Raw genomic sequence first — 26,762 nt, 5'->3', positions numbered from 1 at the left:
ATTTGTTATTTTAAAAGGTCAAGACAAGGTTAATTACATTTTCATATTTTATTCTTGGTCGTAATTGTTTTTGAAATCTATTAACACCTCAATTATGTAGAGATGACATGATAAAATAAATATTATATATTAAGACATAAATAAGAATAAAATAACCTAAATGACTCTTAATTAATATTTTCTTAAGGAACACGTGAAAGAGAAATACGATAAATAAATTGAGACGGGGAGCATGCAATTTTAATTTATAATCATAATATTTTAAAATTTTATATATTTTTTAAAATTTCATATCAAATTAAACCTAGATCAATAAATTAAAACGGAGGAAGTATCCTTTAGTGATAATTATTATTATTTTAAATGATATTGGGAAGATTTTGTTTACGTATAGTCACGTTGGTTCCTGCACAAATAAAATGCTTTTGTTGGTTGTCAATTGTCGAGTTGTCCCTCTTCTCTACTGCACAAAAACTATATCTAAATTAAACATAAAATGTTTTACAGGTCATATAACTACTCTTGTCTCTTCCAAAGTGAGCCCTACTACTTATATTTAATATCCCTAGTTATATTTTGACGATTAGGAATTTATTCTATTATTCTTGCTGGACTAATTGGTAACAAAGTTATATTAATATTGGTATTAAATAATAACGAGATTATTAAATAAATATGTTTTTACTATTTTATTTTAGTTGTACTATAGATGAGAATATAAAACATGTGTTAGTCTTAATCTTAACTTTCTTAAAGATTTTGGGAGAAGAACTTGAAAAAGGGAAAATGTGTTATTTTGTATTTCATTTCGAAATTGTCGTCTCACATAACATATGGTTTAAAAAATAAAACTACAATTATAAGATGAACCATTTTGAAGTTACTTATAGTAAAATTAAGAATTTTTATCCAAATATGAAATAAAGAAATTTTACATTTGATCGAGTGGTTATTATTCATTATTTTTGTAAGTTATAACCTAACGACTAATAGAAGAGTGAAAATTGTGGTGAGAATAACTCGAAAATTACAATTTTATATTCTTTTTCTTTTTTCGACTTTCAACATTTTATAAGGTCATTAACTAAATATTGTTACAAGTAAGAGTAAGGTTGACAAATGAATGAGTCAAATTAAATAAAAATAAATTCATTATATTTAATACTGATGAAAAATATGTTAAGCAACCAATAATATGTCTTCTACTCTTTGATATCTGCATTCCCCCCTTTAGTTTCTTCAGATCAATTATGATTCTCAACTTTCTTTCTATCTATTTATGCTACTTTTTCTCGAGATTCTTATTGAGAATAATTATTTCTAGTACCTACAAAAAACATGTTTTCAAATAAATCAAACTCTCATATATTAATACTTCTTTTAATCAGAGTTAACTAGGAAAATGAAATCAATAAATTTATTTAAAATATAGAGAAATGTAGTGGAGTTAATGAATACCAAATAAGTTATCCATATTCTATAATGAATAATGAGTTAATTCATATTCGATCCACTTCTGAAATATATCCAATTCATTTAAATAGATTGGGTCAAACGAACAATCGTAAATTTTAATCATTTTATCATCCTACCAACAAGCAATCATGAATCTCAGGAATTATAAAATATGTGCGCTCTTTCTATGTAAATAAATATATTGAAAATGAATATACAATTTTACCATAGGTGGGGTATAGAGAAATTTTGAACATACACGTTTTATGGACTATACTTTTCATACAGACATACCGTTGTCTTCTTCTTATTTTAAAGGAATATTTTTTATACTATGATGGAAAAATTGATGGAGAAAACATTAAAGAAGAGTTAAAAATACTTTTTGTATCATGTATATCAAAAATGGTATGAATAATATAGGTTAATAATTACTTTTCATATGTACATATTAAATTTTAAAATTCTTAATAAAATTTCTGACTTTGTCATTGAAATTGAACATTTAAAGTAAAAATTAAAAATAGATAGTTACATGTTATGTTAGTCGAAGTGATACTCCTATCTAATAAGAGTTAATATACTTTTTGTAGAAACAAATAAGTATTGTTCATAAATGACATTAATAATTTCCCCATTTGGTATAATATATAATTTCAATAAGAAAAATATTCTCTTTTTTGGGGGCATATACTAATTAAAATGGATTTTTCAAAGATAGTACAAATTATGTACATCCACAATGTACATAACTTAAACTCCTTTAATATCGAGGTATATATAATATAGTCGAAAGTAAAAAGCCAACTACAAGTTCAATTAGCAAACCCAATTATTAGCTGTACTTGAAGTCATTGTTATGAAATTCAGAACTCATAAAATTAAAATCTTTGATTCGATGTACAATGTACATACATATATGCTTTATCATATATGTAGTAAGACTAGTAGAGAGGCAAAACAGAAAAGAGAGAGAAAGAGAAAATGCAAGGAGCCAAATCAAATGACATTTACAGAGAGTGCTTAAGGAACCATGCAGCCAGCCTTGGCAGTTATGCCACTGATGGCTGTGGAGAATTCACACTTGATGACAGCAACACTTCACCCGGAGGCAGCATCAGTTTAAACTGTGCTGCCTGCGGTTGTCACCGTAACTTCCACCGCAAGTTCACTTGCGGTGGAAGTTACAGCAACAACAGTAGCCGCGACGATAGAGAAATCATCGCGGCTCATGATTACCGTCTGGCGACTACTGAAGAGTCGCCGACGGTATCGGAGAGGAGCGGGAAGAAGAGGTTTAGGACGAAGTTTACGGGAGATCAGAAGGAGAAAATGCTGGCATTTGCGGAGAAATTGGGGTGGACGCTACAAAGGAAAGATGAGGAAAACGAGACTGAGAGATTTTGCAGAGAGATAGGGGTAAGTAGAAAGGTGTTTAAAGTATGGATGCATAATCATAAGAATAATTCTTCCTCTGTATCCAGTACTATTACTGGCAATAATGCATCTTCTCTTACTCAATAAAAGGTCTAATTTAATTTTTACTTCTCAAGGAGTACTATAGTTTAGTTTGAGTTATTAATAATCCTTTCTTATATTTTGGCTAATTAAATCCACTAATATTATTCCATCTTGTATTAATTGCAGCACTTGAGACCTTCTTTTACTACTTTTTTTTTTCCAGTAAGAATCAATGAATGTTAGGCAGGTAAGAAGTCTAATTGTATCTTATTTGACCAACCTTTTTGGAAGCATTTTTTTTTTTAATCTGAGTGCTTATTTTTATTTTTAGATAGTTGAAGCGTTTGGTTAAGCTTTAAAAATAAGTATTGATCTTTTAAATTTTAGTAGTATTAGCATAAGCTAAAAAAAAGGATTTTCTTCAAAAATACTTATGAATTTTTGCCAAGCAGAAAAGTTGTTCCAATAGTAGTTAACTTACATTTCAAATTAATTAGTTAAACATAAAACTTTACTAATATTTTTTTAAAAAAAATACTTAAAAATAAAAAAAGTAAATTTCAAAAATTGAATCTCACAAGCTATTAGAATGAAAAAAAATCAAACATGTATGTGTGCTGTTTTAGATCTACATTATTACATCAGTGGGTGGGAGAATGTGTGATGCTTCTTATCCTCTGGCATTAATTCGTAAATCTATGTATGGAGAAACTGCCACTTGGGTCCATTTGTATACTAAAACTTGCATTGAATTATAGTATCGTGTTTTTTAAATAAAATTAATTTTTTTTAATAATAATTGTTTTTGAAAACTATAAATATCTCACAACAATAGAGTATATTCAGCGAAGAGAAGTACATATTAAGCCATAAATTAACCTAAATAGTCAAATATAGAGCCCTCCTTTGAGACGGAAAGATTGTAATTTATTGGAGAAGAAATATCAATTTTTGTTTTTATTTTGCGTGTTGGATAGACTCACAAGTCACACATTTATATATCTGTCACCACAAAACACTTGTTGGGATAAGTCACAATCGTAAATTCATAATGGACCAAATTTGGATAGTAAATTTCTTTGGGTATTTCTTTTTTGATAATTGTTTTATATAAATAGTCAATTTATTTAGGGATAAGGGTCTGAAAAATATCCTAACTTTGGTCAAATTTGTTGTTGTGATACTAAACTTTCATGAGAACCTATTGCCTCCCTAGACTATTTAATACCGTATTTTAAACATATATATTTGCCCACGTGGACATAAAAATAATGCAAAATTGTAAATAATAAAGTGTCCACGTGGGCACATAAATATCTTTAAAATACATTATTAAATAGTTCAGGGGGTAAAAAATACGGTATTAAATAGTCTAGGGAGGTAATAGGTCCTCATGAAAGTTTAGTATCGCAACAGCAAATTCGACCAAAGTTGAGATATTTTTCAGACCCTTATCCCTTTTTTTCTATCTAGAGAGAAGTATAAAAAAACACCTCTAAATTTGACGCAAATTATTAGTTTCATCCTTAATCTATTGACAACCTTAAAAATACCCCTCTACTTGACTAACTAAACTCAAATACACCCCCGATACACTCTCGATATGCCACATGACATAACAAGTAGTCTCAAACTCTTGTAGGAGCATGAAGTTTTTAATAAAAATCGATAGAAGTGTTGAAAACACTCCTAAATTTGACGTGGATTTAGAAATGTACCGTGTATTTAACTTCAATTAGTCAAGTAAATAATTGTTTTTAAGGTTGTCAATAGTTTGGGATTGAAATGAATAATTTGTGTGAAGTTTGAGTTGTTTTTTTTATATTTTCTCTCTTTTATTTATAAACTTTTTAGATGATAATTTATTTATTTTTAGTACTTAAGGACCTTTTGGACAATTATTCTTAAATTCTTTTTAAACAATTTTTTTTTAAAAAAAAGTTATAATTTAAAATTTTGTAAGTTATTTTGAATTTTATTTAGGCAAAAGTATTCATTATCCCCTGAACTTGAAGCTTTTTATTCGGTGTACACCTAAATTATATTCCGTTTTAATTGCCCCCCGAACTTGTTTATTCCTCCATCACGTACACCTTTTTCGTCCACCTACTCCTATTGTGACTACACGGGCGCGACAGATGGCAAAAGTGGTGATGTGGATTTCAACCTGGATAAATAATAGCCACCTAGATAAATTAATATTGCAAAAAATAAATTTCTTAAATTTAAAATTCATTGTTTAAAAGTTATTTTTGAATAAGGGCTGATTTCGCGAAACTCCTTTTGGATTTGGGTTTTTCTAGACGTGAAGTAGATCGATTAAATTTCAAACTGTCAGAAATTCTTACCAAGTAAGTGTTAATCTTTGTTTCCTTTACTTTTCATTTACATTTTCCCCTATTTTTCGTTAAAAATATGCCAAATATTAAAGAAAAATCGAGATTTTACGTTTTTTTACTGTTGTAGCTTTATGATGTGGCAAAAAATCACTTCCTCACGTGCCTAGTAGAGTGTGTTATAAATTTCTACGCTAGGTGGACAATAAAGATGTACGCAACGGAGGAATAAACAAGTTCGGAGGGGTAATTAAAACAAAAATTAGTTTAGGTGTACACCGAATAAAAAGCTTCAAGTTCAGGAGGGTAATGAGTACTTTAGCCTTTTATTTATAAAGTTGAACAATGTCTTTTAACGTTGTTCAGAAAAATAGTCTTCTAAGAGCCCGTTTGGATCAGCTTAAAAAAAGTAGCTTTTAAGTATAAAAAAAAAAGTCAAACTGAAACGACTTTTAAGTCAAAAAATAAGCAGTATGGGGAGACCTACTTTTGGTTTCTGACTTATTTTAAGTCAGTTTTGACTTATTTTAAGTCATTTTTTACCTTGTCAAACATTTTGTAACTTATTTTAAGTTATGTTTTATATTTGTCAAACACTTTCAGAAATTAATCAAAACTATGTAAAATAATAACTTTATAATATATATTTGTCAGTACAAAGTACGGATTTGGCCACTAGTATAATATATATATATATATTTGGTTGATACATATATTTCAACTTTTTGTTGCATGATATCCACTCAAAACATATTCACAGTCGGTTAGCATACAATTGCATTGTTGTTGTATCATACGACTTGTATATATTTTGTATATCGGTGTTGATTGTATATTTTTTAATTGGTATATATTATTGTATACACGTATTTATCTTCCTATTTGAATTTAAATTTGAAACTTACAATCAAAATCAACTTTAATCTTCATCAAACTTTTTCAAAATTGAGATGCAACTTTCCAAAGATTATTTTTTTTTGTCAACACTTCCAAAGATATTATCAATCTTTTAGAACAATATTCGATTCAAACAACAACAATGGCGCGAAACAGATGAGAAACAATGGAAGAATTATAATAATTTAATTAGATAATGATCATTCCACACACAAATGTGTGTATTTTCATTTAAAAAATGAAAAAGACTCGCCGAACCATATACAGTAAAACCTCACTAAATTAATGCTCGGTTAATTAATAATCTCTCTAAGATAATAATTTCATCCGATCCTGATTTGGGCCAATGGAAAAATCACTCATTTCAATAAGATAATATATTTTCAGAAGACCCCTATATAAATATACGGTCCCATTAAATATTATAAATTAGTAATTCTTTAAAAGTACAAATATATCTAAGAAAATTTAGTAAACATGATTCCATTATGTTCTGTTTTTGTTAAAATTTAAATATAGTTGAAGTTCATCTCTAACTTTTCTTGTTGCATCCAAAAGTTTTGATTTTGTCTTTTCGAATTGCAACATAAAATTGTGAAGAGTTTTAGATGCAAGTGTTTCCTTACGTGTAACTGATTCCAAAGGTATTATATCATCTTCAACTTTATCATTAACATTGTTTTTCCAATGATATCTACAATTTGTTTTAAGCTCAGAACCTCTGAACAAGTATCATTTTTAGTTTTTCACCCATCCAAAGGCAATAGGTTGTTAACGTCCATTTAAATACAGTAACCGAGACCATTAATCATGACCTCAAGTTCCTGAATGACATTTTCACAAGTGAGTTCTTTCAAATTTTTTGAGATTTTATCCCTGAACAATTTTTTGGTTTCGAAACACTCTTTAAATTAATAAATATTAATTTATCAATTGAATAATATCTCTACAAAATAAAGTAATATTTCATGGTTCCGCTTATATTAATTTAGAGGAGGTTTTACTGTACAACCAACTAAGAAATGACCTATTCAACTTATTACGATTCTAGCCACAATAGAAGACCCAAATGATCAAATTACACTTGGGACTCTGGTTGAAGGAATGAGCATATACACTAAAGATGCATATATATAGCGGAGAACTATCTCATTAGGGTTATGCTATGAATTATATTATTTTATATTTAATTAGCTATTTTGTAATAGCAGTCTGGAATCTCCCTTTTCTATTTTTCTTTTGATCTTTAATCAACTTGTAAGTTCTTTTAGGATCAATACAAACCTTACTCTGTTATGCAACTCTTTAAATTCAAAGAGATCATTGATAAATTGATTCAATTGGCACATAAATATAGCAAACGTTTAGTGTTCGTTAATGATCGACACGTGTTGAAGCTTGATATAAGATTGATATGTTTCACATATACAAACAAATAAAAGAGAACAATACCAAATTCATAGAAAATGAGGAGGGGAGAGGCGTGAGAAAGAGTAGGAGAGAAAATTGGAAAGATTGAAACTTAATTCCTTTTTTCGTATATAATTGATAAATATAGTTATATAAGGTAATTAAATGAGAACCTACTTAATAACAACAAACAACAACAACAACATACCCAGTGAAATCCCACTAGGTGGGGTCTGGGGAGGGTAGAGTGTACGCAGACCTTACCACTACCTCGTGGAGGTAGAGAGGCTGTTTCCGGGAGACCCTCAGCTCAAGAACAACAAATCTAAGTGACAGGAGAGCTATATATAAAACATAACAACCAATCCAAAAGATAGTGTATAATCAACAAATGATACAATAACATCAAGAAAGTAATGTGAGGAGTGAAACGCAGTAAACAGCAATACGGCTAGGACTACTCCAAACGCTAACAACCCATACCCTCGCGAGGGACGGCAACACGCTAACCCTACTAACCTTCCATCTTAATACACGACCTCCACTCCTTCCTATCTAGAGTCATGTCCTCGGTAATGTGAAGCCTAGCCAAGTCTTGTCTAATCACCTCTTCCCAATACTTCTTGGGCCTACCTCTACCCCTCCGCGTACCCTCTACCACCATTTCCTCGCACCTCCTCACTGGGGCGTCTGCGCTCCGTCTCTTCACATGTCCAAACCATCTCAGTCTCGCTTCCCTCAGCTTGTCCACCACAGAGGCCACTCCCACCTTCTCCCGGATAACCTCATTCCTAATCTTGTCGCTCCTAGTGTGCCCACACATCCATCTCAACATCCTCATCTCCGCAACATGCATTTTTTGGACATGTGTGTTCTTGACTGGCCAACACTCCGCTCCATACAACAAGGCCGGTCTAACTACCACTCTATAGAACTTACCTTTAAGTTTCGGTGGAATTTTCTTATCACACAATACTCCAGAGGCAAGCCTCCATTTCATCCAAGCAACCCCAATGCGATGTGTGACATCATCGTCGATGTCACCACTCCCTTGGATTACAGCCCCAAGATACTTAAAACTTTCCTTCTTAGGAATGATCTGTGCGTCAAGTCTCACTTCCACATCTGTCTCATCCAACACATCACTGAATTTGCACCCCAAATATTCTGTTTTGGTCCTACTCAACCTGAAACCTGTGTACTCCAACGTTTGTCTCCACACCTCCAACCGCGCATTAACTCTATCCCGCGTCTCATCAATCAGTACTATGTCATCCGCAAATAACATACACCATGAGAACCTACTTAATAGTGGTAATTAAATTTATAAGTTTTGCATATAATATAGGTAAAAAAGAAAAGTTCAATACTCTATCTTGTATCCACTTATCAGGATATAAAATGAACTCGTAATGGCAAGCTAATATTCTTTGAACCAGATTTTGCTCAACTTGAAAGGGTCACCAAAACTTTAGTCTTGTGGTACTAATGAGAATCCCACACAAATTGGCGGAATGTAATTTTCTGTCCCTCCTCTTCTTCTTCTTCCTCAAATGTAATGAGAAAACTTTTATGCCCTATATTCTCTCCTCCCTTTCCTGTCCTTCCATAGGTCAATTTTAACATAAAATTCAGTATGCCTTCCAAAATAATGATCTCAGTTCTACTCTGAAATAAGATACCCACACCCATATAAACATGCATTCAAAGTGACGAAAAAAATCACAGGAAATAACTACATAAAAACGAGGGCATCAGACATCTAACATTCGAAGCTTTAGGAAATAATCACCTTGCATTTGACCTTCCCATTAATCAGTGATAAAAGCGAAAACCAGAAACGGGAAATATAACAGTTAGAGACAGTGAAACACATACAGACTGTAGCCTGGAAAGAAACCAAGGCAACTAACAAGATATTACGAATGAACTATCTAATTTCTCCTTTTCTTTTACCCTCTGGATGGGCAAGGGACTAAAGCAGCATACACCTGTAGTCCATAAGTTAACATAAAACTGAAAGGAGTCTAGATGCTAGTAAAACCATACGACACATTTGTTTGTCTTAACAGAACAGAATATAAACTGCCAGCTAGAAGTTGTAGTAACTAAGCGGCCATCATAAATTACACAGTAGCTAAGAGAATCTTAAGCCATCACTTGGCAAGCATCATACGGACAAACTCCTCATAATTAACTTGCCCATCACCATCAATATCTGCCTCTCGGATCATCTCATCCACCTCTTCATCAGTCAGCTTCTCTCCAAGGTTTGTCATTACATGACGAAGCTGAAATGTAAAATGTTAAAATGTAGACTCATAAAACACAGGAATTGGCAGTCCATAATACTGGCTGACAAAAAAACTATTAGCATGTTAAATAACACTTCCCACATAATTACTTGCAGAAAATAAGAAAAGTACCTCAGCTGCAGAAATAAAGCCATTCTGATCTTTATCGAAAACCTTGAAGGCCTCTTTGAGTTCCTCCTCAGAATCAGTGTCCTTCACAAGAATAGTCCAAATTATATACTTTCTTTTCTCAAGTATGAAAAATGATTATTTGAGCACAACACTACTAGATTTGACAATCAATAATATTTGATAAGCGATGAAGAAAGCATATTTCCGTCCTCCTTATCATGATTATATAAGATCCAAAGGGAAAACAATAACGAAATGCTGAAAGAACAAAAGGAAGAATCTTCCAATCATTGATCCCTCGAAAATTGTATTATCTCATTATTGTAACTTGGATGTTTATATAGGCATCAGCATGTCAACAACTTTTCCTAAAAGAAAGATTATCTCAGTGCATGCAGAACTTAAAGCAAGGTTTCTCGTGAAATGTTTGAAGAATCTAGGAACTATCCAGACCATTGCATACTCAATATTTGACCCAAAGATCACCTGACACAAAAAGTCACCCACAATATTTCAAAGTTAAAATACGACAAGTTATCGGGTTGATAGACAAGTACAAACATATGAAGTTGGGCCACACCATGACAATCCCTAATCACAGAACAGTGGACTAAAATATAAACACAAAATTGTTATATGCATGAGGCTATCAAAACTTAAAGAGATAGAAAAAGAATTTGGATCAAAACAGCAAAGTTGCCATCCGCCCTGGTCAAATAAGTCAAAATTGTCCTTGAGATCAATTCTCAATGAGGAGGCATCTAAATAATGGTTGAGGAAACCTGAAGTTTAACAGCCTTTCAAATATCTCAATAAGGCCAAATAAGAAATACTAACATAATATTAAAATAGCTAGTACTCCTATACCTTCATCTTACGTGCCATCAGATTCAAGAACTCTGGAAAATCAATGGTTCCATTCTGATCAGCATCAACTTCACTGATCATATCCTGTAGTTCAGCTTCAGTGGGATTCTGACCAAGTGATCTCATCACTGTTCCCAACTCCTTGGTAGTAATACAGCCTATAGAAGCAAATGTCAGATCACAACTAGAAGTTTTGATTCTGCTCATGGAATAGTAACAATATAGAGTACTCCTTGGGAGAATATAAAATGAAGTATCTCCACAGGGACTTTAAGGAGCAACCAGATGCAATTACATTGAGAAACTAAAAGTGAAAACACAATTGAAAGGTGGCATATCAAAAAGCCCCCTCCCAGAGGCAACTCCTGTTTGTATATAAAAAATAAGAAGAAAAAAAAAACAGGGAAGTAATGAAGAACACTCTATCCAATCAAAACAATCACATTAGCTTTCACAAATGGAGTTTGGAGAGGGTAGGATCTATGCAGAACTTACCCCTACCTTTGTGGGTGTAGAGAGGCCGATTCCAATAGAACCTTGGCTCATTTTGAAACAACTCCAAATACCAAAAATTAGGATATAAGCAGACCCTAGTCAACTATCAACAACAACCCAATGTAATCCTACGAGAGGAGTCAGGGAAGGGTGAGGTGCAGACCTTGCTTTCGTGGGGGTAGAGAAGTTGTTTCCAATAGACCCTCGGCTCAATAAAAGAGCACCATGGCTGCAAAATCACCAGTTGAATGCAAAAGAGAGAAATTGCAGGCCATCCTGGGATTTGCCAGGCCAATATACAGGTTGGATAGTCTTTAATGCCCCATTTTGTTGACCCAAAGAGTGACACTATTATCATCACTGAAATATATGGATTCATTTTCTACTTCTGAGTATTTCATTAACAAATGGTGTTGGTTTAGTAGCTACAGAAAATCATTGGCACAACAGAGAGGGCCAATCACTCTTAAAAGAAAATCCCTTCTCTCTGTTAACCTCATTTCTCTTCCTGGGTTGACTTCCTTTAGGAGTTCTTGGCTCTCACCTGAAAATTTCAGAACTTCTCTCTCCTCATATGGATACAATGGTAACCAACATGGATTATATTTTTAAAATGGCTTAATAACTAGGCACTTCAATAAATTGTACTAAGTAAAAGAGGACATCAATAAATATAAGATGCAATCAACAATCAATCGAATGCCATCACGCAAACTTCAAATTAAACAGAACTGAGGTGTGATAGATAATGTCAAATGTAAGACAAATTTCTCACATTAGGCACTTCCGTCATCACGTACCACTCCATAGGGAAAAAATAAAAGTTAATTCTATTAATGACAAGTTGACAACTCTACCAATGAATTAAAAAAAATGGCTCGGCCTCCCAATTTCAAGATTTCCTATGAGCAGATGAACGAAATTACAAGATGGAGATGATTACCTCCCGTCCTACGACTTCGTCAACCAATGATCCTACTATAGATAGACTTAAGTCCTACCAGCATTTTCTGTTCTTCTACTTTTTTTCGTTCCTCAATTTTACCAGAACAGCAAAATCAAAGAACTATAAACGGTGTAATTTAAGTTTACAGTAGTGATCTCTTGAACATTTGAGTACTACATCGCGTAAAAAGTAAGTCAACCAAATAAAAAGCGTAGCCAAAGCTTAGATCTACTCCAAAACCACAAAATCAGATTCAATGGCATAAACAACATTTCCTTCTCAAAAAAATTGCCCCCCCAAAAAAAACACCATTACAGCACTGTAAGATCACAAAAAACGAACGGAAATGAAAGAGACGAGAAAAACGATAATTTTTACCATCGCCATCCTTGTCGAAAAGGCTAAAAGCTTCCTTGAACTCGGCGATCTGCTCCTCCGTCAGCTGCTCTGCCATTTTTTTTCCTCTCTTTTTTTTTTAAACAATTTCTTCGATTCGAACTGTAAGAACCCTATGCGCGAGCTTTAGCTTTTGATTTCGTTTAGACACATAAGACGGTATTTAAAGAAGGGGAAAACGAGTAGAAATATCTTGACTCGCCGATAAAAGTGGGCTTCTCGAAATAATGTGGAAATATCGTACGGTAAATATTCCACATAAATGGGCCCTTAATTCGAGGACGCGTTACTTTTTTCTTTTTGTCTTTTAAAATTTGAAAAAATTACTAAAATAAAATTATCAAAGAAAATAGAGAGAAATAGTGAAAACACTTTTAAATTTGACGCAAATTATTAGGTTTGTGTCTAAATTATTGACAATTTTAAAAATACTATTATGTTAGACTAACTAAACTTAGATATACACTCAGTTTGTCACATGACATAACAAGTTGTCTCAAATTTTAGTAGGAGCATGAAACTCTTAATAAAAACCCCAGAGAAGTGTTGAAAGCACCCTCAATTGGCGACAATAATTTAGGGGTGTATTTCAATTATATTTTAAGATCGAAGGTGTATATAAGTTCAGCTAGTCAAGTAAATGAGTGTCTTTCAAGGCTATCAATAATTCAGAGATGAAATTAATAGTGTGCGCCGAGTTTGGGGGTGCTTTCAATGTTTCCCTCTTCTTCTTCTTTTCAATATCCGATACTCATATTGGATCTCGACTAAACTTGAATTTGCTTCAGGACGTCCCACATTGAGGAGCTAAGTCTCACATTGAAGGATGAAGGAGTAGTTAGTACTCCACCAAAACTTTTTGTGGCGCCTTGATGTTTTTTTATTACAACATGAAACAAGTTTAAGCACCATATTTGCGTATCCAAAATGACAAATATAGATAAGTTTTTCATGGTAAGACTACCTTCAATAGTTAGTAATATGGAGTACCATTTTTTTAAAAATGTAATTATGTGATATTTGAAATTTACTGACTCAATTAATATAAATTCGTACTTTATGAGGCCTATTAGTAAAAAGTTTTCTTTAAAAAAAAAAATCATTCGCAATCCAACATACTTCAATAAAGAATAAAGGAATTTCATTAATCACGCCAAAATTTATGAGTAGTTGTTAGTTCCTATATTACATTTCATTTTCATTAGATATAAAGTTTGGTTTTTATACAAACCTTGTCTTTTTGTTGCAACGGGAAACAAGTTTGAATATCATAATGCTATTTGCTTATTGAACTTTAAAAATCTAAATAACGTTTTAATTAAAAAAATCACGTAGATTCCTTTCAATAATTTTTGGCTGTTATAGTGAGTAAATAGTTGATTTCGATTTTTTTAAAATTGTTTTAACAGTTGGTTGTTATATTCTTATAACATGATTTGATATTTATATCATATCTGATTCTTATAAGTATTCTAATGTTAAATTCTAATGTTTTTTAATGATGGTAATAATACAGTATTCATACAATATTCTTTTGACATAAATAGTGTGATAAAACATCAAATATTTGATTTAAATATCTAGACATATTATTAGGAATCTTAGCAATACTTTGTATTGATTTGTCTTAGTGATACTATATTTATAAAAATGGTTAGTTATCATATTAAATTACTAATTACAGAAAAAAGTTGTTATAGCCTAGAATTATTGTTATTATAGAAAAGTGAAATATAACCTAAAAATCGGTTCAATCAATTTTGAAAAAAAAAAAAACTTAATTATTATAATAAAATATTTTTATATAAGAATATTGTGTATGTATTTCATGATACAATCATTAGTCCTAATTCAAACGTTGTCATTCTTTTCCACAATCTCAAATTATTTATTTAGAACTTCGAAATTACTATAGAAATGGCACGCACGTTCTAAACTTTATAAACCAATTTAAACAGAGGCGTATCCAAGGAGGGGTCACCGGGTTCACGTGAACTCATGCTCCCCTCCCGAGATCATATATAGTAGTGTTATATTTTTGAAAAATATTGAAATATAGATATGTGAACCCATATTCGGAGTATCATATAATGCGATGATGACTGGGTGCACCTCTCTACGTGAGGTTAGAAATTTGAATTTTATATTCATCTTGTTTTATTTTTCTTTGTAAAATTAGATAACACCTCTCTAAATGGTTATTGGTAACACTTTTGACATTTTAATTAGTTTTGGACCTATAATATTAGTTTTAACGGTTTTCAGTAATAAGAACTTAAATGTCCAACCGATCAAATTTATATTTTAGATCAACCTTTTTGTAATAATGCATCCATCATCCCGAAATCCTGGATACGCCTTTGAATTTAAAATACACTTTAAGTCATTAAATATAGTACAACCTTTGTTTTAAAAAGAATGGTCTAATTTGACTTGAAACGGAGTTAAAAAAAAAGACTTTTTAATATTGTGGTTCTAAATTAAAGTTATGTCAAATGTAATAAAATGTTCTTTTATCTTGTGGTCTTAAACATGTCACGTGAAAAGTTAAAGTTAAATTATTGCCAAAAAACGAAAAGAATCATTCTTTTTTAAATATACAAAAAAGGAAACTGGGACATTCTTTTTAAAACTGAGAGAGTACTTAATATTTAATTTGAAGGAATCTTAGTGGGACCATTTCATCATCATTAATATAACATAAACCATAGAGTCTTTGTCCCTTTCAAATTTCCATCCAATTAACAAGCAGCAAATGAATCCTCAAACTTTAGAGAAATTTCCATTCAACTACTTTATTTTTATTTTATTTTCTTTCCCTCTTTTTCTTATTCTATATTATTATTTTTTTGCACTTCTGTTTTGTACTCATTTGTCTCTCTGTTCACCGTTTGTATTCCTCTCTTCTTCATTAATGTTCGAGTTAAAATATTAAATTTTATAAATTTGAATTTCTAATCTCTCAAATAATGATATTGTGTTAGTAATTAAGTTTTGAAATTAATTTTGATTATATATTTAATAATTTTTTTAATATAAATATTTGAACTAAAGTTACTAAATAGCTTTGGCGTTATTTTTATCAATAAATAGTCGCTTAATTTTTCAAATCAAATTAAAAAAATCCTTATTAATTTTAAAAGACTTAACTAAAGAGTCTTTCAAATTTCAAATTTATAGGTAAGCATTTAAATGACACTTTTAAAAAAAGTTTTATGGACTCAAAGTGTCCATAAACATATAATTAACTGGTAAATAACTTTTCTTGGCTAATTTAATTAATTTGAAATACTTATCGAATTTATTCAATATAAATGATAACCAAAAGGAAAAGCTATTTTTGAATTTAGTTGAAAGAAAAGCTCTTTTTTTAATTATTTTTTGTTGTTGAAGGATTCATTTAAGCAACAGTAACATAAATCAAGATTTATTCATTTGCCCAATTAATAACGAAGTAAATGATGACGGATTAACAAAGAATTAAAAAAGAGACTTTAAACAAAAACGTAACGGCTTTTAAGGGAAATTCATTTAGATTACATATCAAATAGAATTCAACAAAAAAGGAAAAATACTATATGAATAAAATTAGCTTTAGTTTTGGCTCATCGGGATAGGGATAGGAAAAATAGAGATTTTCGTCGTTTGTGGATTACTAGGATAAACGCAGTAATTCGCGAAAGGGGAGTATCCTATAGTTATAATAGATTTATACACGATCTGTACAAGAGACAGTTGTTTTTTAACCGTAAAATACTTGTACAAATAGCTATATCAAATAGGAATTGTCTTTATATGATTTCGAATGAAATGGACAAAATATATGACTCCACATAGAAGAATGGGAAAATTACATAAACGGACCATAAAATCTTAAATAATTACAAGTTCATACCCAAAGTAATTCCTGAAATACTCATTCTCTCATAAATAATTATAGCTCATACCCCTATTCATTAAGGCTGATAATTTTCGCTTAACTGATACTAATCAGTATCATATACTATATTAGTATTATTAAGGCTGATAATTTTGGCTTAACTGATACTAATCAGTATCATATACTATATTAGTATCATTAAGGCTGATAATTTTGCTTAACTGATACTAAATCAGTATATATATATATAATGTATTGGTATCATTAAGGTTTCTTATTCAGAAATTACTCATTAGTCAATGATGCTATAAGAGTATATGTATATTGTTGTGGTATCATTAAGGTTTTTTGTTCAAAAATTACTCATTAGTCAATGAAACTATAAGAGTATATGTATATTGTTGTGGTATCATTAAGGTTTTTTGTTCAAAAGTTACTCATTAGTCAATGATATTGTAAGAGTATATATATATTATGGCATCATTAAAGTTTCTTGTTCAAAAATTAGTCGTTTGGTAGAGTGTATAAGAATAATGCAAGATAGGGTGCATTAGTAATGCCTGTATTAGTTATGCAAGCATTATTTCTTATACATTGTTTGGTTTGATGTATTAGAAATAACAAATCTTGCATAATTTTTATTAAAAAAATATATGTTTACAAAAATACCCTTCACACTTTATTTATTTGTACACTTCCTTTGCAATAAAGTTCTTTGCTAAAACATCAAAAAAGATTTATTTGCTAAAACACCATTAACTTTTCTTCTTCTTCTTCTTCTTTTCAAAAATACTATTGAATAGTTGTACTATTGCGTAAAAATATTTTTGTGAAAAGTTTGCAAAATTTTTTTTTATCAAATTTATCATCACAATAGTAAAAATTGTGATTAAATTATATTGAAATTAAATTTTTATTTTTTAAAAAAATAAATACTTAAGAGGCCATAAAGCCTATTAAAACACCAACAAATTAAAAAAAAACTAAAAAGCAAAAATAAAAACTTATGACAACAAAGAAAATGAAAAGACTTTAAGGGTAGTTTTGTAATTATTTAATCTAATGCAAGTGTTAAAATGCTATGTATTACTAATACCTAGAATTCCTTGGTATTAGTAATACACAACTTAATACACAATAGAGTGTATAACTAATGCATTAGTTATACATGACATGAAAAAGTGTACCAAACAAGGTACTACTAATACACACACCTAATGCATGCATTATGTTTCCTAATACACTCTACCAAACGAGTATATAGTACCATTGACTAATGAGCAATTTCTGAACAAAAAACTTTAATGATATATATATATTTAAGCGAAATTATCAGCCTTAATGATACCAATACAATATATTTACTGATACTAATTTAGTATCAGTTAAGCGAATTAGTTGGGGATATATAGTGTAATTATTTAGTGGGGTATGAATGTAAAGGGGTATATATTTGTAATTGTTTTACTTTTATAGGGTATTTGCTTAGTTTCCCAAAGAAGAATTCGAAGATGGACTATTTTTGGGTTTTGACCCATTTATGCTGCTGTGCTTCGGACCTTTTGACCTTATATTAGCTTTTCTCTCTCGATTAAAACAAAGTTGGGCTTTGGCCCAATACGAAATGCTTAGGAAGACTTGAGTCCAGTATAACCCGTTTGCGACATTAGTTTAGGAAAAATTATCTAAATATATATTTTATTTTATCATAATCTCTAAAATTCTCTATCATTTAAAAATTTCAAAAATTTCCTCTCGGATACCTCGCTCCCCTCTCGTTAATACATCCTATCCCCCTCTCTGATGTATCTCCTCCCTTTTTGGATACATTTCTCCCCCATTTATCCTGATGTCATATCCCTTCTTTGATACATCCCTATCCCCTCTCTGACACATCTCTTCCCTCTCGGATACATCCCTCCCCTATGTATTCAGATGACTGTTGATGTATTCGGAAGTCCAGTGATGTATCTGAAATCCTATTTATTTGGAAGTTCAGTGATGTATCCAAAATCTATAAATTTTAAGGGATTTCTGTAATTTTAAAAAGTATAGGAAAATAATGTAATTATCTCTTAACACTATGAGATTTATGTAAATTGCTCAATAATTTATCGTCTCCAAATTGTTGCTTTGTGAAGTGTGATACTCCACACCAATTTGAGGAGATGTTAGCCTATGATATTAGTAAAGGCCCATGTTTTAGTATTTGTATTGTAGGTTTAGATAATGGGAAAATTTAGCGAATAAACATAACATATATTTGTTAATTAGCTAATATAGCTATAATTTAAATTAATTACTGCTCGCAACTTTATTTTAGCTGTAATTACGTGCGCCTCTCTCCTTTCTCCTCGCTTATACATATATGAAATACAAATTATATATATATATATACACACAATTATATGACAAATATACAAATGCAGTCGCCTCTCTCCGCTCTTTTCCCTCTCGCCCGTCTATCTCCTCCCTCTCCCAATCTCTCTCGCCTCTCTCCTCCCCCTAACATGTAGCTATGAATCATAATTAGCAAACTATAGCTATGGAGCCTAATTAAAATTATTTTAGTGGCTATTTGCGAAAATTCCCCTTAAATAATAGATATTACGTGCATTGTAGGCATAATTAGCTATGGTTGAGTAATTATAAGTTGCAGTATAAATGTTTATCTTTTAATTATGCTTATCTTTTTACTTTTACTAACAAAACGTTCAAATTATAAATATGGAAAATAGGAAAAAACCTAAATTATAAATACGGTCCGTTATAAATATCATTGTACGTCTTAAACATTGACACACAGTTTAGTGTTAAAGACAACTTCAAAATTGGAATAGAAAAAAAACTAAATTATAAATATTCATATTTAAAACCTTGCCTTTTAAAGTTCACATTCTAATTAAAATTAAAATAGGAATAAAATTGAATTATAAACATTCATATTTAAGACCTTACCTCTTAAACATTCGTATTCTAGTTCAAAATTGGAATAATAATAAATTTAAATGATAAACATTCATATTTAAGACCTTACCTCTTAAACATTCATATTCTAATTCAAAATTGAAATAGGAAAAACCTTATAAATTGTTTAGGATTTTGTTAGTATTAGCTTGATTATTTAATTAGTTAATGTCTAAACAAGTTTTGCAGTCACATTCGTAGGTTTTCTTATTTCTATTCATATTATGTATTTACCCAATTATAAATAGTACGTACTACTGGCTATTTTCTTATAAACTCGAAAAAGAAAAATACAAAATCAAGTAAAAATGCATCATCAGAAAGTGGCTAATGATTTAGTTGTGGAGATCATCTCCCACTTGCCTTTGAAATTTGCAGTTCAATGTAAAGTTGTAAGCAAGAAGATCTCAACATTAGTATTTCCGATCCTAAATTTTGTAAAACTTTATCCCAAAATCAAAAGATCTCTACACTAATCAATTCATCACAAAGCTAATTATCCGAAAATCTCCATAAACAGTAGTAGTATAGCAGCCAGTCCTTTCGAGACGACTTTACCTGTTAACCTTAATGTTTTAGCCATATCCAAGGGTCTAATTCTCCTCGATCAACTTTTATGAACTTATGAATTACTGTGCTTTCAATCCTTTAACTGGAGCACACCATATCCTGATCCTGAACAATGTCATTGGGGAGCAATTGCTCCAGCTTTCGCTGTTGACTACCCTACTTCAGATCAATATATGTTGGTAATAATCAAGCTGATCGAAGAATTTTATAGATTTAAAGTATTAATTTCATCAATTGGATGTGGTGTGTGGCGCGAAGTCCAGTGGGGGAAGAAAATCTATTTCTCTATGTGAAGCAAGTTAATCCTATCTACGTCTATGATTCAATCCATTGGCTCATGAGAACTTATGTTGGTGGTGTTATTCATACAATGTTGGAATTATTGATGATAAACAAGGAAAAGAGATATCAAAGGGAGAAAAGAAAAACAAGCAAACAAGAGTTTCATGTTTGGCGTTGATTTCATCGGACAACTCTAATCCCTTCATTTGGTCTGAAAAGGACAAAAGGGTTGTACACTCTGGGCTGAAGAATTGTTTTAACAATGGGCTAACTAAAAGCCCACCTCAGATAAAAGAAGTCATCAGATCATTTCGTATAAATGGCCCAATAGACAAGAGATATGCATATGGCTGAAATAAGCAACGTACATACATAGAAAAGGAATAAAGTTTGTTATAGGTTGAGCCAATTAATCTTGTACACCTGGCATAGCAGTTAGAATAGAAGGTTCTTTTTATTTCCTCTCTTGTATATAAATATAGGATTAACAATTGTAAATGGAATCATCAATATACACACAGAAATTTTCAATCCTGTTTGCTTTCTTTCATACAAAGAAAATAAAGGTTACATTAATTGACCTTCCTGAGATGAATATCGATTATAATGCATTCAAGTGCATAAAATGGTTAGGGGTGGTGCACGGTTTACTTACCCTTGTTTGCACCTTACAGAATTCCATAGTCATTTCTTCTTATGATTATACTAGCAATGACTGGAGTGACCGCCAACTTTATTAGCGGTCTGGACTACTATAGCTATTCATTTCCAGTATGGATTGACAGAGAACATGTGTTTTTCCTAGTAGAATGTCCTCCGCGACAAGATCATGATTCTGAGAGAAAGAGGTATCAAATAACTCCTGCTTTGGAGAATGATGATTGGTTTGGTTATTATCCATTAGAGTTCTATACCTTCAATTCGCACCAACTTTAGCCAGTGTTCATGCGATGCTCTGTCTACGGGAAACATCTGTCATCTATCATTGCAACGTTAGATGAGCTCAAACGATTTATCACAAACAACAGTTGGTATAGTTAGTTTCCTTCAATTTTCAATTTTGTATTTTGTCCTGAACTATACTGAGAATTACTGATTTTGGTTTAGCTGCAACCTGTCCTGTTTCTGTTTTGGTATGTTTCATTTTTAGAAAAAATTAATGTTTTCTTCTAATAAAACTCAACAAGTTAAAAAAGATGAATTGATATATATGCTAAAGCAACACATGATAAATTGATATATAGATACCTTAATTGTACTTGCTTTAATGTTTTGAATATTGTTTAAGAAACACTATAATAAGAGAATTGATCAAATGAAGATCGATGTATCTATCAAAACGGGAAAGGGTCAAATATAACCCGATCATTTTAGAAATAGTTTTAATATACCCTCGTTATACTTTGGATCAAAATATATCCTAATACTTTGACACAAATATACCTTTAATTTTAATGGAAATACACATGTCAAAGCATAGAATTAAATAACGCATCCCCAATTTTAAATACCCAATTTGCTTAGAAGCTCAGCCATCTAACCTCCGGATCCAATTGAGAGGGTATATTTGGACCCAAAGTTTAACGAAGGAAATAATAAACTATTTTTAATAATCCTCAGATATAAATATTTGAGTATTTGACCATTTGCAGTATACAAAATAAGGAAGAATCAATTATAATGGATATCAAAGGGAAAACCTAACAGGACCAGAAAAGGGAAAATACTTTTTCAATATTCAAATTATAAATAAGGAAAATAAACACTTAGTAGAAGGCAACTTGGCCTCTGACTTAGGTTAAATATTTGATGTCCATCTTTATGTTCGATTCCTCAAAAATTCAAAAAATTTAATTCCATCTCTTTCCCTTTTTTGGCTTTTAAATTGGTGACTGTTGGGATGCTGAATAAATGCAGAGGATATGGATTTAGAGTATTTTCATCGGAAGAAGCTGGAGTTGTATGGCATGAATTCCAATTTTTGAAAGAGGTATATTATCGTACTTCCATAGTCGGTCCACAACCTGTTTTCGTGCACGATTGCTTGCATTGGCTCACGAGTGACGGTAATGTTCTTGCTTTTGATACAAAGAGTAGTACTGGACAGGCTACAATTATCAACCTACCTCGTGAAGTCCTTCATGTTTATTTAAATGATCCTATGTACGGTGCTATTAATTTCATGTTCGATGCAGTTTTGGAGTTGGTACGTGGTGTACTTACCCTCGTTTGTTCATTCAAGAAATTCATAGTCATTTTTTGTTATGATTATGTAAGCCGCAAATGGAAAGTTTCATACACATTGCCTAACTTCAAGCCGGATCTGGTGGGACGTGTTGGTGGTCCTGCTTCTCCAATATGTTTTGATGGGGAAAAGTTGTTTATCTTCGGAAGATATAGGGCTGCACCGCGGACTGGATATCTGTACGAGTATGTTTTAGAGATGAAGACGTATAAAAAAGTAGGTGAAGTTTTTAATATGCATAGTGCTATCTTCTTCTCGTGGGAACCAACATTAGCCCGTATCCCTAAGACAGAGCTTCCCCCTTACAAAGTCCACTCTAAACATTTCCCAGAGATTACTGCAACATTAGATGAGCTCAGATGTCTGATTGCTAATAAACCTCGAGTTGATCATGTCACGAAAACACCATAAATAATTATAGGTTGTTAGCTGTTATTGGTTCTCAATACTAATTTGTCATATATAAATAATTATATGTTCAGACTTATCATTTGTTGCAATTTTAATACATGCTTCGCATCAATAGTTTTTGGTTCAGATTAACCCGCCATATCAACTGTACATCCGTCCATGCTTTCAGCACCAGATATTTGAGGCGCTATAGTTTGTATTTGAAAATATTCACAAGTTGTTATGAAAACATTTTGACAAAATTTTCTGTTGATTGACACTGAACCTTGACCTCTGCTGTGAAAATTGCTCGTACTGGTCTGTGGTCCGACAGCTTACTCTCACCTCGACTATACTGTCTTTGTTTCAGTCCCTTCCCAAACCATATAATCCTATCACACCTGCATAATTAATACACTAGTTGCTATAATTCCTTCTACAAAAATATTAATTCGCTAGTACTTTTCCATTTGTGTTATGAGATCGATCACTTACCAAGCAGGGGTTCGATTCTTTTCCTTTTTCCCTTTCTGATTATTGCAGCCATAATAATCATCAGAATCTAGATTGTATTTATATGTCGGCGCAAACTCAATTTCCTCCTCATTCCAACCCTCAAAGGTGCAGCCTTCTCTTAACTCTGCCTTCAACTTCAATGTAAATTTAAGATAAGTAATTAATTAATGGTTGAATTTAGCTGATGGATTTCAGTTCTAACATAGTCGATTTTTTAGATCATCGATTCAATTTAACTCGTTATAGCAGGTTATTTACTTCTGCTTACAGAACTTAAACTTTCAAACTTGGTTGAATTAATTTTTCTTTTGCTGATGATTAATTAGAATACCTGATCGTTTTGTAATAATGTGCTCCATTGCCTGTCATTGACTAAAGATCTAGTTGTGGGTTCTGGTAAGCAAATCCTGTAGTTCAAGTCGCCAAGCCAAATCACTCTGCTGCATGAGATTACGCAACTTGTGACAGTTAGAAAATAATTATAAATTAATCACTGCCTGCAAATTGTGGATATTAATTACTTATTACAAGATATTTCAAGATATTCACCACTTGATATATAAAATGAGTACAAAGCAATCAAATCTTCTTTGTTTTGTTCTAAATAAATGAAATTGTTGACTTCTTTGCTAAAATAAGTGAGACTCATACAAGGGGTTAGGTAAGAATTTTGACAAACTCCTAGTTTTTTCAAATAATTATAGGGAGTATCTGCCTGCTTGAGTAGTTTAGGCAACGACTCAAGCAGGCAATATCACCAGAAGAAGCAAAACCATATTCATAACCTGGCGATATTATGGATAGGTCGAACACTCGAGCTAATAGAAAAAAAGTACACTATAAGGAAGACAGAGTGACAAGTGTTTGATTTGAAACCCTTTCGTCAGAAAATTATACTGTGCAAATAAAGTAAAAAAGAAACATTTGAGAGAGGTATACATACTCGTGTTGTAAAATCTTTCTGGGCAAACATTGAAATGGATCAGAGGAAAATTGTGTGCGTGATAGTATTTGGGAGACATTTGCATTTCGCTCTCTCTTGTCTCCTTCTTTTCCACCAGAAGCTAAATGACTACACACAAAGCAGAAACTTGTCTCGTGCAAGCAAAATCTAACCGAAACTGAACCCTGTATATATATGTTCAATTCCTCAAAATTAGTGTACTAGTAATTAACCAAATACAACTAGAAAAAGGGAGTTTGGACATAAAAAAAAATGTGAAATTAGGATATTTGTTTTCGAGTTGAAATTAGGATGTAAATGATTTGTACCTTGTTGCCGAGGCAGCCAAAAATACCACAGCCTACAGAGGAGATACTGATATGCCTGATATAAGGAAGCAGGGGAGACCTTGCCCATATGGTGATAAAAACTCCTACCATTTGTTTGCTAATTATGCATTCAAAATGTGGTGAATTACTAGTTTTCGAAGTAGTAAAGGATCCCTCTCTCTTTAGTGGATAAACCTTTTGATGACTTTCTCCAAGCTCCGCCTTCTGATGAAGACTGATATCATCAGTCTTGTTAAGAGCTGCTCTAATAAGAGAATTCCATTGCATAGATATGCTTGTATTCTCTTGCACTAAGATGTTTCCGGCATTCAAAGGTACAATTTCTTGAAACCTGATATAAATTTGGGGTTATTTTTATACACTGTAACGTTTTTGTCATATTGAAGTAACTGAACTTTACTTACTATAACAGTAAAGTCAATAAACATTACCCGAGAACGTAGATGTCAGCCAAATTGTTTTCAGTGTGGAGCAAGTCTTCCATGTTTAACTCGGAAGGTGGTGCAATGCCTCCAACATTCCATGAGCTAACAAATAATCTGTTTTTTTTTTCAAAAGGACATGAAATATAAGATGAAACTAGCATTGAAGAGTTTTAAAAAGGTAAAATTTATATACATAGTTAAAATTAAGACTGAGAAATGTATATATACGTCAAATTTTGAATTTGAGCAGACGTAGTTTGATAATCAACTTCATGATTCTGCCTGTCCTCTAGGATCTTGTTAGCTGCTAAAGCAAGCCACATGACCTCGGAGGAGACGAAACAAAATGCAGAACTTATATCATAATACTTATGTGGGGGAGAGTCAGAGAGATGGTGGGCAATAAGTTAAAGTACAAGTTGGTGTGTATATAAAGGGGGACAAAAAGAGCAAGTTGATTTCAAGGTGGTCTATTCTGAAATGTTCAAAGGGTGAAACAACTTGGGACAGGAACGGAGCCACAATTTTGTGTTATTAGTTCAGCTGAATGACTTAATATGTGCAAACTAATAGTAATCTATTCAGAGTGTCTGTAAAATAAAAGTTCCGACTCCGTCCTAGGTGAAAGTTAGGGCTACAAAATGCTATTGGTTAGTTTGTTCTATTATGGAATGCTTATAAAGGGAAACAAGTTGTTAAACACAGCAGTAAAAGCAAAAAAAAATTAATTAATGAATTGCTAACATATTCAATTGGAAGGACATGACCAATAAGGGGAATGTGATGTGAGCGATGATGCAAGTTGGATTAAATTTAAATAGACCGAAAGCGGGAGGTAAGGTTAATATATACTTATTGGAAAAAACGTCTATGATGATTGGAAAGGTTGTCACTTTTCCCTAATAAATATATTGTTTTGGGACTAACTATACTTTTGTAAATAGATATAGAAAGAATTAAATAGTACTTGTGATATTTACATTTTCAACTCAAATTTTACCGCGACTAATAATCAGGTATCACGTGAAAACGAACAAAATGAAACTTGAAACGATAAGAATCAACTAATCAGGTGTAATTGGAAAATGAACAAAGTGAAAACTGAACGATAAAACAAAGAAATACCAAAAAAGACATATATTTAACATGGTTCGTGATCAATTAATCTATATCCACAAGTAGAAATGAGCAATCTATGGTATAAAAGTTACTACAAAATATCGAGAAATTTTGGACCACTATGATAAAATATGTTATTTTGGACCACTTCCAAGAGTGATCAATTTGGAGAAGCGCAAGCAAATGCTTTTACGTTAAATATGTTTAGGTGCCTGCCGTCATAGTGACTCTTGTCTTTTCTCCTATTTGTGTGGGTAGGTCAGACGTATATAATAATCAAGTTACGATAATTGTTTACTACTCTTACTTAGTTAGCTCCTTCCTTGATTGGGTTATTTGTGTTGAAGACAACCATCACACATCAGATCGGACGAGAACCCTAGGCT

At 31.7% G+C, this 26,762-nt stretch overlaps 4 protein-coding genes across 4 annotated transcripts in view; 2 read left to right on the top strand and 2 right to left on the bottom strand.

The window, feature by feature from the left end:
* The first annotated feature begins 2,400 nt into the window (after positions 1-2,400).
* Positions 2,401-2,998, top strand: LOC125813846 (zinc-finger homeodomain protein 2-like). Its single transcript, XM_049493317.1, has one exon. It carries the CDS (start codon positions 2,440-2,442, stop codon positions 2,977-2,979), a length of 540 nt encoding a protein of 179 aa, XP_049349274.1. The 5' UTR covers positions 2,401-2,439; the 3' UTR covers positions 2,980-2,998.
* Positions 2,999-9,335: 6,337 nt separating this feature from the next.
* LOC125813917 (calmodulin) overlaps positions 9,336-26,762 on the bottom strand; it is a 103,303-nt gene continuing 85,876 nt past the window's right edge. The window contains exons 2-5 of the mRNA XM_049493393.1: positions 12,672-12,751; positions 10,853-11,010; positions 9,986-10,066; positions 9,336-9,850 (exon numbers count right to left, since the gene is read on the bottom strand). Of these exons, the coding sequence (XP_049349350.1) occupies positions 9,716-9,850; positions 9,986-10,066; positions 10,853-11,010; positions 12,672-12,747 (450 nt within the window). The 5' untranslated portion in view covers positions 12,748-12,751 and the 3' untranslated portion in view covers positions 9,336-9,715. The remainder of the gene's footprint in view (positions 9,851-9,985; positions 10,067-10,852; positions 11,011-12,671; positions 12,752-26,762) is intronic.
* On the top strand, positions 21,100-23,044 carry LOC125814024 (uncharacterized). The gene is made up of 2 exons (XM_049493497.1): positions 21,100-21,236; positions 22,306-23,044. Exons 1-2 carry the CDS (start codon positions 21,100-21,102, stop codon positions 23,042-23,044), a joined length of 876 nt encoding a protein of 291 aa, XP_049349454.1.
* LOC125813909 (type IV inositol polyphosphate 5-phosphatase 9-like) lies at positions 23,243-25,634 on the bottom strand. Its single transcript, XM_049493384.1, has 7 exons — positions 25,486-25,634; positions 25,264-25,371; positions 24,812-25,163; positions 24,483-24,667; positions 23,871-23,979; positions 23,519-23,673; positions 23,243-23,424 (listed from the first exon to the last, which is right to left on the bottom strand). The coding sequence occupies exons 1-7, from the start codon at positions 25,578-25,580 to the stop codon at positions 23,265-23,267; spliced, it is 1,164 nt and encodes a 387-aa protein (XP_049349341.1). The 5' UTR covers positions 25,581-25,634; the 3' UTR covers positions 23,243-23,264.

Source organism: Solanum verrucosum, unplaced genomic scaffold (genome assembly GCF_900185275.1).
Source record: "Solanum verrucosum unplaced genomic scaffold, falcon-dt-bn FXZP01000205.1, whole genome shotgun sequence".
NCBI lineage: Eukaryota > Viridiplantae > Streptophyta > Magnoliopsida > Solanales > Solanaceae > Solanum > Solanum verrucosum.
This window is presented reverse-complemented; position numbering and strand designations above follow the sequence as displayed.

Excerpts from the sequence above, each read along its gene's own strand:
- LOC125813846 (XM_049493317.1), top strand. The coding sequence starts at position 2,440 with ATGCAAGGAGCCAAATCAAATGACATTTACAGAGAGTGCTTAAGGAAC.
- LOC125814024 (XM_049493497.1), top strand. The coding sequence starts at position 21,100 with ATGACTGGAGTGACCGCCAACTTTATTAGCGGTCTGGACTACTATAGC. Across the intron at positions 21,237-22,305 it reads CATGATTCTGAGAGAAAGAG|AGGATATGGATTTAGAGTAT; the intron begins GTATCAAATAAC and ends GAATAAATGCAG.
- LOC125813909 (XM_049493384.1), bottom strand. The coding sequence starts at position 25,580 with ATGTGGCTTGCTTTAGCAGCTAACAAGATCCTAGAGGACAGGCAGAAT. Across the intron at positions 25,372-25,485 it reads GCTCAAATTCAAAATTTGAC|ATTATTTGTTAGCTCATGGA; the intron begins GTATATATACAT and ends AAAAAAAAACAG. Across the intron at positions 23,674-23,870 it reads CATTATTACAAAACGATCAG|TTGAAGGCAGAGTTAAGAGA; the intron begins GTATTCTAATTA and ends TTTACATTGAAG.